Consider the following 13,480-nt stretch of genomic DNA (forward strand, 5'->3'; position numbering starts at 1 on the left):
GGCGGCACTCAGACCCGTCATGTCCTCCTCTGAGCCCAGCAGAGACGGCAGAGGGTTGAGTGACAGGCACAGGAAGGTGAGAGCGCAGAGCAGCAGACGAGAGCGGTCCATCACGCCGACCGACGACGGCGAGTTAGGCTCGCTCTTCACCTGGAACACACACACACAAACAAATCGGTCAAATCACTCAAAATCACTGATTAGCTACAGTTACTACTTACTTCTTTTAAAAGTTCTTTTATTTAATTACTTTACCAATTACTGTATATCAAAAGTATTATATGAACTAAACGAAATACAACTACTTCGACATTAAAACAAAACCGAACTATTAAGGCTAGGGCCTAGATTTGAGCTTCATGTCTACAAGCGTTCATTTTTCACAAAAGAGAGTAACAAACTCATTAAAATTTCAGTAATTGTGTTATTGGAATAAAAACTATATTTAGTTACATGCGTGTTAATGCTAAAAGTAGCGGATTACATGCGTGTTAACGCTAAAAGTAGTGGATTACATGCGTGTTAACGCTAAAAGTAGTGGATTACATGCGTGTTAACGCTAAAAGTAGTGGATTACATGCGTGTTAACGCTAAAAGTAGTGGATTACATGCGTGTTACTGCTAAAAGTAGTGGATTACATGCGTGTTACCGCTAAAAGTAGTGGATTACATGCGTGTTAACGCTAAAAGTAGTGGATTACATGCGTGTTAACGCTAAAAGTAGTGGATTACATGCGTGTTAACGCTAAAAGTAGCGGATTACATGCGTGTTAACGCTAAAAGTAGCGGATTACATGCGTGTTAACGCTAAAAGTAGTGGATTACATGCGTGTTAACGCTAAAAGTAGTGGATTACATGCGTGTTAACGCTAAAAGTAGTGGATTACATGCGTGTTACTGCTAAAAGTAGTGGATTACATGCGTGTTAACGCTAAAAGTAGTGGATTACATGCGTGTTAACGCTAAAAGTAGCGGATTACATGCGTGTCAACGCTAAAAGTAGCGGATTACATGCGTGTTACTGCTAAAAGTGGTGGATTACATGCGTGTTAACGCTAAAAGTAGTGGATTACATGCGTGTTACTGCTATAAGTAGTGGATTACATGCGTGTTAACGCTAAAAGTAGTGGATTACATGCGTGTTAACGCTAAAAGTAGTGGATTACATGCGTGTTACTGCTAAAAGTAGTGGATTACATGCGTGTTAACGCTAAAAGTGGTGGATTACATGCGTGTTAACGCTAAAAGTAGTGGATTACATGCGTGTTACTGCTAAAAGTAGTGGATTACATGCGTGTTACTGCTAAAAGTAGTGGATTACATGCGTGTTAACGCTAAAAGTAGTGGATTACATGCGTGTCAATGCTAAAAGTAGTGGATTACATGCGTGTTAACGCTAAAAGTAGTGGATTACATGCGTGTTACTGCTAAAAGTAGTGGATTACATGCGTGTTAACGCTAAAAGTAGTGGATTACATGCGTGTTAACGCTAAAAGTAGCGGATTACATGCGTGTCAACGCTAAAAGTAGTGGATTACATGCGTGTTACTGCTAAAAGTGGTGGATTACATGCGTGTTAACGCTAAAAGTGGTGGATTACATGCGTGTTAACGCTAAAAGTAGTGGATTACATGCGTGTTACTGCTAAAAGTAGTGGATTACATGCGTGTTACTGCTAAAAGTAGTGGATTACATGCGTGTTAACGCTAAAAGTAGTGGATTACATGCGTGTCAATGCTAAAAGTAGTGGATTACATGCGTGTTAACGCTAAAAGTAGTGGATTACATGCGTGTTAACGCTAAAAGTAGTGGATTACATGCGTGTTAACGCTAAAAGTAGTGGATTACATGCGTGTTAAAGCTAAAAGTAGTGGATTACATGCGTGTCAATGCTAAAAGTAGTGGATTACATGCGTGTCAATGCTAAAAGTAGTGGATTACATGCGTGTTAACGCTAAAAGTAGTGGATTACATGCGTGTTAACGCTAAAAGTAGTGGATTACATGCGTGTCAATGCTAAAAGTAGTGGATTACATGCGTGTTACTGCTAAAAGTAGTGGATTACATGCGTGTTAACGCTAAAAGTAGTGGATTACATGCGTGTCAATGCTAAAAGTAGTGGATTACATGCGTGTTAACGCTAAAAGTAGTGGATTACATGCGTGTTAACGCTAAAAGTAGTGGATTACATGCGTGTCAACGCTAAAAGTAGCGGATTACATGCGTGTCAACGCTAAAAGTAGCGGATTACATGCGTGTTAACGATAAAAGTAGTGGATTACATGCGTGTCAACGCTAAAAGTAGCGGATAACATGCGTGTCAACGCTAAAAGTAGCGGATTACATGCGTGTTAACGCTAAAAGTAGTGGATTACATGCGTGTCAATGCTAAAAGTAGCTGATTACATGCGTGTCAATGCTAAAAGTAGCTGATTACATGCGTGTCAATGCTAAAAGTAGTGGATTACATGCGTGTTACTGCTAAAAGTAGTGGATTACATGCGTGTCAACGCTAAAAGTAGCGGATTACATGCGTGTCAACGTTAAAAGTAGCGGATTACATGCGTGTTAACGATAAAAGTAGTGGATTACATGCGTGTTAACGCTAAAAGTAGTGGATTACATGCGTGTTAACGCTAAAAGTAGTGGATTACATGCGTGTTAACGCTAAAAGTAGTGGATTACATGCGTGTTAACGCTAAAAGTAGTGGATTACATGCGTGTTACTGCTAAAAGTAGTGGATTACATGCGTGTTACTGCTAAAAGTAGTGGATTACATGCGTGTTACTGCTAAAAGTAGTGGATTACATGCGTGTTACTGCTAAAAGTAGTGGATTACATGCGTGTTAATGCTAAAAGTAGTGGATTACATGCGTGTTACTGCTAAAAGTAGTGGATTACATGCGTGTTAATGCTAAAAGTAGTGGATTACATGCGTGTTAACGCTAAAAGTAGTGGATTACATGCGTGTTAACGCTAAAAGTAGTGGATTACATGCGTGTTAACGCTAAAAGTAGTGGATTACATGCGTGTTAACGCTAAAAGTAGTGGATTACATGCGTGTTAATGCTAAAAGTAGTGGATTACATGCGTGTTACTGCTAAAAGTAGTGGATTACATGCGTGTTAATGCTAAAAGTAGTGGATTACAAGCGTGTTACTGCTAAAAGTAGAGCACTTCCACAACGAACGAGAATGTGTTGGGTGAAAAAACAACATTTGTTTTTTTAGTTTAGATGTCGAGTTGTTTTACTCTAGCGGCGACAGAAACGGCTTCAACCAATCACACACAAGGAAACAAAGGTGTGTGGAAAGGTGTGTGCATTGTGACTGAACTAGAAACATCTGCTGTGGATCAACTGGTTCCTGAAGTGTGTGTTAGTCTCCTCAGATGCCATGCTAACGTTAATGTTACTCAAATTGTCCCACAGACTTTGGAAAGTAAGTACGGAAGCGCCCATGATAAAGCTTTAGCTCCTCTACAAGATTAGCAGACTCCCCTTCAGACTCTGTTCTTTAAGACTGGCTGCACCCAAAACCTTCTTTTCGGTCCTTTAAATAAAATGAAAAGCTCGTCTTCACTGAATGATGAAGTGTCCGTGTTTTCTCAGCTGTCGCTGCGAATGTATTGGAATAACGGAGCTCTGAAACATCGTAATTTCATGTAGAGGCTGATGTGAATGATTTTGAAGTGAAATACTTGCATAGTTATTTCGTCACGTGTCCGGTGTGAAAGGGCCTTTACTCCCAACACTGGTCAGACTCTAATCTACACACCTGCTCGTGCTCCAGCAACGGACTGCCCGGCTCAGAGTCGATGCAGAAGGGCGAGAGTTGAGCGGGAGAGCTGGAGCCCGAATCAGACGGAGGCGGAGAGATGAAGGCCGCCTCAGGCTTCAGATCCAGATCATCAGTCACACACACCGACTCTGAGAGAGAGAGAGAGAGAGAGAGAGAGAGAGAGAGAGAGAGAGAGAGAGAGAGAGAGAGAGAGAGAGAGAGAGAGAGAGAGAGAGAGAGAGAGAGAGAGAGAGAGAGAGAGAGAGAGAGAGAGAGAGAGAGAGAGAGACATCAGTGAGGCCGTCGAGCGCCGGACGGATTCGTGAACTGTAACTGGACTCACTGTTCTTCTGGCTGGCCATCTTCAGCGCCAAGTTCTCCTGCCGAAGCTTGTGGTTGACCTGCTGCAGGTATTTGATGTAGTCGATGGCTTTACGCAGAACACCAGACTTGTGCATCTGCCATTTAAAACACAGACAATCAAACTCATGATACCACACAAACCGCTAGAGCTCCCAGCATCAGGGCCGGCATAGGCGGAATACACTGCAGAAAATGCTCTTCTTATTTAGTATTTTTTTCTTGTTTCCAGTCCAAATATCTAAAACAATTCTTAAATCAAGATTTATTTACTAGATGAGTAAAATGTCAAGATATTTTAAGATATGCTAAATGAAGAGAGTTTTTGCTTAAAACAAGCTAAATTATCTGCCAATGCGATGAGAAAAATCATCTTATTTCTGATTGGGACGGAAACAAGAAACAAGATTTCAATCAGAAATTAAAGCTGCGAGCAGCGATGACGGGCCCAAGCCGGTGGCACCTGTTCGCTAATTAATTCCAGTTATTTTTACCTTAAACTTTATGCAAGCAGCTGTTCTGGGTAAAAATTAATGCCAGTTTTTGTTAAAACATCACTTTTTTAATATCCTAATGTTTTTACAGTTGTACACTTTTAAGGGGATATATGGTATTTTTTAAATGTTTTTTCCGAATTTAGTAATGAGATATATATATATATATATATATATATATATATATATATATATATATATATATATATATATATATATATATATACACAGACTTATTTAAGATAGCAATTTTTTTTGTGTAAAATGCACATTAAATATCTAAATTTCTCAGTTTAATTCATGGTGAAAACATGAATGTGCATAGTTTAGTGGGAGATCTACTGGACAACAAATACTTTAGCAAATTCTCAATAAATACTTAAATACATTTTTTTGTTTTGTTTTATGTTGGTTGTGTTTTAAAAATTGTTTTCTACCAGAATGGACTGGATTCAGGGTACCATTTTTAAAACACATAAAACAACAACATGCATTACAAAAATAAAACAGTACCAGTGTTAACTTGAACTGATAACATGTAACGCTAGTGCTTAACCTTGATACAAGGGGCACCAAGTAAAATCTCTTCTAGGGCAGAAAATTGGTCAGGGTCAGCCCTGCCCAGCATGCACTGGGGCGAGTATAAACACACACCTTGGCATCGTTGCCCATGACGAGGTCTCGCAGCTCCAGGATCTTGTCGTTAATGGATGATCGGTAACGCTTCTCGATGATGTTGTGCGTTGTGCGACGCTCGCCCTCTTTCACGACTCCTCCCGGTCCTGTAGTAACGGTCATGCCCTGATCCATGGCCACCCTGGCCCCGCCCCCATTGTGGGCGGTGCCTGATGACAGCTGCTTGATTGGCAGCTTGTCTCCGCCCCCCATCACCATGGGAACAGTTGTCAGAATGTTGCTGCTCATCAGCGTCTGGGAAAGAGAGAGACGACAGGCAGAACCATAGAGATTTATTTTAATGAGCATCCATCTTATTTCCGCATTAAAGCCTGCGTGTGGCACTACACAATAGAGGCGGGTGGAGTTATTGGGTTTGACAGACAGATTGAGGATCCAATGGAGTTACATGGTTTAGTCACAAGCTCTAATGCTGTTCCATGGCAAGCCTGACAACCTGTTATGGCACACTAGTGTTTGAAAACACTGACGTACAAAACGCTCATGTTTCCTCCATCGACCAGAGTACATCGATTTACCCTTAACTAGCTGATCATTCTGATTATGCTCAACATACACAAATTTAGCTCTTCCCCAGACTGAGGGAAAATTAGTGATAAGGTGTTTTCAATCTCATCTAAAATGAGCCGTGCTAGCGGTAGCGCATTTTAAGTTACATGCATTATGTAATCAGATTACTTTTGTGACGTTACTGCACGTTACTTGTAATGAGTTACTTGTTACATCACAAAGTAATCTGATTACATAATGCTTGTTACTTGTAATGAGTTACTTTACTCGTTACATCACAAAAGTAATCTGATTACATAATGCTTGTTACTTGTAATGAGTTACTTGTTACATCACAAAAGTAATCTGATTACATAATGCATGTTACCAGTAATGAGTTACTTTACTCGTAACATCCCAAAAGTAATCTGATTAAATAATGTATTTATGTAATCAGATTACTTTTTGATGTAACGAGTAAAGAAATGCAAAATTACAATCTAATAATACAAATACATTTATTTACAGCCAAATTTTTTTTACTGCATAAGTATTTTCAAGAACAACAGTGCCAGTAATAATGTGAGTTGAAGCTGAATTATAGCTAGCGATGCATGATGTCAACTATTGTGGACATGATGATTAATCAGAATTTCCTCCAAATCTAAAATCAATACTTGGATCAATTTAACAATGATATGACTCCTTGGATGCTCCAACATTTTTTTTACCTGCAACAGTCTCCTAGGATAGAAGGAATGGATGGATATTCCGGAACAACTTTCTGACTGGCCGTCGGCCATCTTGGTTTGGAGAAAGAAAAAATGTCCACATACAAAGGCTTGCCACTTGGTGGCAGTGTATAGGGCGATGCACTAGGGTCCACTGTAGTGGTTGATGTGCAACTGTGCCATCAAAACCCACGCCCACGCAATAAAATGATCTTTAACAGCTGTCTACTGTAGTGATTTCTATGTGTAAAAGGGTTAATGCTATCTTAATAACAATATTTACTTACAACAGTCTAAGTAATATATAAGCACGTCCAGTTTAATAAGAACTTTAATGGCTGTATGTTTATGTCATGTGACGTACAGGAACCTGCAGTGCGGTGGTCTGGATAGGCGCGGTGAGGGTCGTGATGCCCGTCGGGTTCTGTACGGTCGAGAGAACCTGCGTCCCGTCCGGTTTCAGTGTGGTCAGAACCAGAGAGTCCGTCTTCAGGATCTGAGGCTGGTGCACTAACACCTGTGGGCCAATCAGAACGCACCAGCACAGTTTGTCATGTGTGTGTGTAGTATACGTTGTGAATTGCAGAAGGGAATTGTGGGTAAGTGTGTGACGTACAGGCACTTGTTGGGACATGGTGTGCATGGGCGTCGTGGACAGCGTCTGGATGGTCTGACCGGACGGAGTCAACAAACGCTGGTGCTGGATCGTCATTGGCTGGACCTGCGGTGATGTCACAATGCTCTGCATCTGCGGCTGAAGAACTGAGAGGAAGCACAGATGTGTGAACAACGCTTGTGTGTGTATTCTCCTAGTGTGTGTGTGTGTGTGTGTGTGTGTGTGTGTGTGTGCGTGCGTGTGTGGGTGTGTGTTTCTCACCCTGAAAGCCCGTGGCGTGGTTCTGCTGGCAGATCACCTGGTTCTGGATGAATCGGGAAGGTGTGCCGGTCTGCGTGAGCATCACCGTCTGCGGCTGAGCCTGCGTCTGCACAGCCAGCGTCTGCATGGGGAACGTCTGCACCTGACCAATCAGAGCACGGCATGAGATGCATAATCAACAATGTCTCGCACCTGGGTGAGCGTGAGGAGATGTGGTCAAAGTATGAGGGGGGGTGGCCAGGCTCAACTGTGTAATGGTCAGCAGGTGAGGGTGTGGTCAGCAGGTAATGGGTGTGGTCAGCAGGTGAGTGTGGTCAGTATGTGATGGGTGTGGTCAGCAGGTGATGGTGTGGTCAGCAGGTGATGGTGTGGTCAGCAGATGATGGGTGTGGTCAGCAGGTGAGGGTGTGGTCAGCAGATGATGGGTGTGGTCAGCAGGTGAGGGTGTGGTCAGCAGGTAATGGGTGTGGTCAGCAGGTGAGGGTGTGTTCAGCAGATGATGGGTATGGTCAGCAGGTGTTGGTGTGGTCAGCAGGTGAGGGTGTGTTTAGCAGATGATGGGTGTGGTCAGCAGGTAATGGGTGTGGTCAGCAGATGATGGGTGTGGTCTGCAGATGATGGGTGTGGTCAGCAGGTGAGGGTGTGTTCAGCAGCTGAGGGTGTGGTCAGCGAGGGAAGGGTGTGGTCAGCAGGTGAGAGTGTGGTCAGCAGGTGAGAGTGTGGTCTGCAGGTGAGAGTGTGGTCTGCAGGAGAGGGTGTGGTCAGCAGGTGATGGGTGTGGTCAGCAGATGATGAGTGTGGTCAGCAGATGATGAGTGTGGTCAGTATGTGAGGGTGTGGTCAGCAGGAGAGGGTGTGGTCAGTATGTGAGGGTGTGGTCAGCAGGTGTTGGTGTGGTCAGTATGTGAGGGTGTGGTCAGCAGGAGAGGGTGTGGTCAGTATGTGAGGGTGTGGTCTGCAGGTAATGGGTGTGGTCAGCAGGTGAGGGTGTGGTCAGTAGGAGAGGGTGTGGTCAGCAGGAGAGGATGTGGTCAGTATGTGATGGTGTGGTCTGCAGGTGAGGGTGTGGTCAGTATGTGATGGGTGTGGTCAGCAGGAGAGGGTGTGGTCAGCAGATGATGGGTGTGGTCAGTATGTGAGGCTGTGGTCAGCAGGTGATGGTGTGGTCAGTATGTGATGGTGTGGTCTGCAGGTGAGGGTGTGGTCAGTATGTGTTGGATGTGGTCAGCAGGAGAGGGTGTGGTCAGCAGATGATGGGTGTGGTCAGTATGTGAGGCTGTGGTCAGCAGGTGATGGTGTGGTCAGTATGTGATGGTGTGGTCTGCAGGTGAGGGTGTGGTCAGTATGTGTTGGATGTGGTCAGCAGGAGAGGGTGTGGTCAGCAGATGATGGGTGTGGTCAGTATGTGAGGCTGTGGTCAGCAGGTGATGGTGTGGTCAGTATGTGATGGTGTGGTCTGCAGGTGAGGGTGTGGTCAGTATGTGAGGCTGTGGTCAGCAGGTGATGGTGTGGTCAGTATGTGATGGTGTGGTCTGCAGGTGAGGGTGTGGTCAGTATGTGTTGGATGTGGTCAGCAGGAGAGGGTGTGGTCAGCAGATGATGGGTGTGGTCAGTATGTGAGGCTGTGGTCAGCAGGTGATGGTGTGGTCAGCAGGTGATGGTGTGGTCAGTATGTGAGGGTGTGGTCAGCAGGTGATGGTGTGGTCAGCAGGAGAGGGTGTGGTCAGTATGTGAGGGTGTGGTCAGCAGGTGATGGGTGTGGTCAGTATGTGAGGCTGTGGTCAGCAGGTGATGGTGTGGTCAGCAGGTGATGGTGTGGTCAGCAGGAGAGGGTGTGGTCAGTATGTGAGGCTGTGGTCAGCAGGAGAGGGTGTGGTCAGCAGGAGAGGGTGTGGTCAGTATGTGAGGCTGTGGTCAGCAGGTGATGGTGTGGTCAGTATGTGAGGGTGTGGTCAGCAGGAGAGGGTGTGGTCAGCAGATGATGGGTGTGGTCAGCAGATGATGGGTGTGGTCAGCAGGTGATGGTGTGGTCAGCAGGTGATGGTGTGGTCAGCAGGTGATGGTGTGGTCAGTATGTGAGGGTATGGTCAGTATGTGAGGGTGTGGTCAGCAGGTGATGGTGTGGTCAGCAGGTGAGGGTGTGGTCAGTAGGAGAGGGTGTGGTCAGCAGGAGAGGATGTAGTCAGTATGTGATGGTGTGGTCTGCAGGTGAGGGTGTGGTCAGTATGTGTTGGATGTGGTCAGCAGGAGAGGGTGTGGTCAGCAGATGATGGGTGTGGTCAGTATGTGAGGCTGTGGTCAGCAGGTGATGGTGTGGTCAGCAGGTGATGGTGTGGTCAGTATGTGAGGGTGTGGTCAGCAGGTGATGGTGTGGTCAGTATGTGAGGGTATGGTCAGTATGTGAGGGTGTGGTCAGCAGGAGAGGGTGTGGTCAGTATATGAGGGTGTGGTCAGCAGGTGATGGTGTGGTCAGGCTCACCTGTGTGATCGGCTGTGGTCGTGGCTGCAGCAGTGGAGGTGTGCGTGTCTGTATCGGTGTCGGTGTCTGTGTCTGTATTGGTGTCTGCGTCTGAATCTGCGTCTGGCTGCTGGTCTGTACAGGTGTGTGTGGAGGGGTCAGTATGGCACTGGGGACCGTCTGGGGGAGGGGCCTCACGGGGGCCACAGAGCCGCCGCCCATCTGATCCTCGAAGAGATCCGGGAAATCCACCTGATTACTGACGAACTGCAGCATCTCTGACAGACACAAACACACAAAATATTACATAATTTATGCCATATTGTGAGTGTTATGTGTGACACATTCTAAAATCACGACAGCATGAGGAAGAGCCACACTGCAAAGCCTTTGGTTTCACTGTAATGACTAACACAGCTCAACATGAGCCTCACAATGACCGATACTGAAAATCCACTCCATTGTTATGGGATGCTGAGGGGAGCTTTTAAAAAAGGTCAATTGCTGTCTGGCAGCCGGTCACACACTCCTGACCCTGACCTTTGACCTGTGATAATGAGATGAAGGTCAGTAGATAACACACACACACACACACCAGATCTTGAGACGCTGCGTTTCTAATGACTGATGTGCTGGTTTATGGCAGTATTATTCCAGTAATGACCGATACGGTCACACCTGCGGCATCATAAAACATGCCACCGCTCGCACAGGACAAAACCAACCAGTGTTTCCAGACGAGCACCATCCTGTTTACACAAGTACTCTAGTTTAGGGACTGTTGGGTCATTCTGAGTCAAAGAAACCAAACTCTGGAAACTTCCCCGGCTCACATTTGGTTCATATTTTGTCTGAAGTATTCCACTGTTCTGTAGAGGAGACCGTTTCCACCGGAGATCTGGAGCCGGATTACAGCGGTGTAAAGATGACTTCAGAAAGATGGCAGCTTCATTATTGTATTCTCACACTGAGATTGGCAGATCTATTAGTGAAATCTGTTGACTTTATCAATCTGTGTCTCATTATACGCCGACAGTGAGTGCTCAAACATGGGGAATAAGCACTTCTGCTTCTCCAGAAGTGTTAAAGATATCTCAATATCCCCTTAGATACTGATTCCTAATCACCATTTCTGTTGGTTTCTCCATTTAAAAGGCCCTCGATGGTTCAATCCTAGAGATATGAAGATCTCAGTACGGCTCCAGGAGTCAATTGTCCATATTTTCAGTGGTCGAAAAGTAATACAGCTTACCAAATGTGGGTGACATTGCACACAGCTGATGTTTTGTACACATGCCTGTAACTCTAAAAATATTCAAGATATCTTATCTTTCTAGATTCTTATTATAAAACTTTTCTTTTGAAATCTTAATTCTCAAGGTCCTATAGTGATGTTTCCCTCTATGAAAAGATTTTCTGAGTGCCATAAATCCACTGAAACTGGTCAAGTTAAGACACTTGTTCTCAAGTGTGCGTTTATAACAATCTATATTTGAATCAGGTTCAGGGATATTTGGAAGATTTTGTTCATTTTATCAGCTTCTGAAGAGTTCAAATACTCAGTATAGGTACCGCATTGACATCCCTATCTCTGAGACTGAACCACACAGGGCCTTAAGATGAAGATTACATAAGAAAAGTTTAATAAGAACAAGAATCTAAAGCGGGATTTAGATATCTTTAACACTTCTTGAGTTACAGACATGTAAACTTCAGGAAACCTTCAATGGTTTCAAACGATACTTACATTTAACAAATTGAAGATGGAGTCACATTGAGATGCCAATATCTCTGGGATTGAACCATATTGGGCTTTGAAAATGAAGATTTTAAAAGAAAGTTTCATAGGAACAAGAATCTAAAGTGGCATTTAGACAAGACACATCTCCAGTTTCAGTCTTTGAACACAATAACTATCAGCGGTTTTACATCTTTTTCCTACATTTGGACCATTGAACATGTTTAAAATTCAGCAAATTGAGCTGTGTTGAGATCCCCATATCTCTGGGATTGAGCCATATTGGGCCTTTAAAATAAAGATGTAAACAGAAAAGTTCATTAAGAATGAGAATCTAGAAGGATATTGAAATATCTTAAAAACTTTTAGAGTTACAGGAACACACAAACGTCAAAAAAGGAGCATTTATGGCTCTCAGAAAGGAATGTTGATAGAAAAACACGAGATATATTTCCATTTCCAACAGTATTTGGTCTTCATATATTCTTCTTTAAAAGAACAAAAGTATCAGCTGTGTGCAAAGTGACCCACATTTGGATTCTGACCACTGAAAATATGGACAATTTACTCCTGGAGCCGTATTGAGATCTTCATATCTCTAGGATTGAGCTATCGAGGGCCTTTTAAATGGAGAAACCAGCAGAAATGTTCATTAAGAACCAGAATCTAAGGGGATATTGAGATATCTTTAACACTTCTGCAGTTACAGGCATGCAAACATGAGGGAAAAACACAGCAGAAGTGCTTATTCCCCATGTTTGAGCGCTCACCGTCGGTGCATAATGACACACAGATTGATAAAGTCAACAGATTTCACTAATAGATCTGCTAATCTCAGTGTGAGAATACAATAATGAAGCTGCCATCTTTCTGAAGTCATCTTTACACCGCTGTAAATCAGATCTCCGGTGGAAACGGTCTCCTCTACAGAACCCTGATTACTCAGTCGGAGACATTTAATGGATGCGTTTGGCTAATAAACGTGGTAGTAAAGCGCTTCAGATCACGGCGATCATCTTTAGCATTAGCTCAAACAGAGTAAGAAGAGTAAGGTATTCTCTGGGTTTAGCTGTCGTCCAGTCGGTGTTTTAACTGTAATATTGTGTTTATATTGCAGTAATGTAGAACTGGCTTTGGCTGAGATCATTAATTAACCTGCTGATAGTTTCCTCGCTCTACAGCAATGATGTTATTCAACACTGACAGTAATAATCATTTCAGTTAAAAACAGAACAAAATGATGCATTATTAACAATAACTAGCACTTTTCTCATATCATTTTCATAAACAATAGGCTTGTCTGGACATTTCATTTATCCATGACATATGCGTTTTTTTCTTATACGTGTTGTTTAATGACTTGTTAGCATTATTGTACGTCTTTGATAAAGTAATATGAGCCACTGGCGTGTAAAAATATTTTTTTTAAGTTAAGGATGTGTTGGATGTGTGGCTTTTAATGGCGAGGCTTTTGTTCTTGTAATCCGGCTCTCAAAAATTACATAAAAAAATCAAAAATAAAGAATGATCAGTTATCAGTGCATCCACAGGTAAATGTGTGTCCAGCTTTATTTGCAATCATAATTCAGGGGAAATATGTTTAATAATCACGAGAACACACACACACACACACACACACACACACACACACACACACACACTTCATTGTCTGTGATACATGTGATCATGAGACTCAGCCCTACAGAGATTCATATCATCTTCTAGATCTTTCAAAGCTTTAGAAACACCAGAAGGGTGTGTGTGTCTCTGTGTGTGTGTGTGTGTGTGTTCTTTCACATGCGCAGTGACACACACACACACTGACGTAAGTGTGATGATGATGAATGTGAATATTCC

The 13,480-nt window shown here is 43.4% G+C and overlaps 2 protein-coding genes across 4 annotated transcripts in view; one reads left to right on the forward strand and one right to left on the reverse strand.

Annotated features, from left to right (window-relative positions):
* The window catches only part of LOC137090224 (uncharacterized), a 258,833-nt gene that overhangs the window by 226,662 nt on the left and 18,691 nt on the right, over positions 1 to 13,480 (forward strand). The window lies entirely within an intron of this gene.
* The window catches only part of srebf2 (sterol regulatory element binding transcription factor 2), a 33,157-nt gene that overhangs the window by 18,329 nt on the left and 1,348 nt on the right, over positions 1 to 13,480 (reverse strand). For 2 of the 3 annotated variants that reach the window (XM_067453879.1, XM_067453871.1), the window contains exons 2-10: positions 9,907 to 10,163; positions 7,428 to 7,569; positions 7,167 to 7,312; positions 6,915 to 7,067; positions 6,551 to 6,622; positions 5,289 to 5,564; positions 4,124 to 4,238; positions 3,778 to 3,929; positions 1 to 150 (exon numbers count right to left, since the gene is read on the reverse strand). The exon at positions 1 to 150 is cut by the window's left edge and continues 55 nt beyond it. In XM_067453879.1, coding sequence (XP_067309980.1) covers positions 1 to 150; positions 3,778 to 3,929; positions 4,124 to 4,238; positions 5,289 to 5,564; positions 6,551 to 6,622; positions 6,915 to 7,067; positions 7,167 to 7,312; positions 7,428 to 7,569; positions 9,907 to 10,163 — 1,463 coding nt within the window. The remainder of the gene's footprint in view (positions 151 to 3,777; positions 3,930 to 4,123; positions 4,239 to 5,288; positions 5,565 to 6,550; positions 6,623 to 6,914; positions 7,068 to 7,166; positions 7,313 to 7,427; positions 7,570 to 9,906; positions 10,164 to 13,480) is intronic. The other variant, XM_067453888.1, reaches the window with a different exon arrangement.

The sequence above is a fragment of the Pseudorasbora parva genome, chromosome 2 (assembly GCF_024679245.1).
Source record: "Pseudorasbora parva isolate DD20220531a chromosome 2, ASM2467924v1, whole genome shotgun sequence".
In the NCBI taxonomy this organism is placed as follows: Eukaryota; Metazoa; Chordata; class Actinopteri; order Cypriniformes; family Gobionidae; genus Pseudorasbora; species Pseudorasbora parva.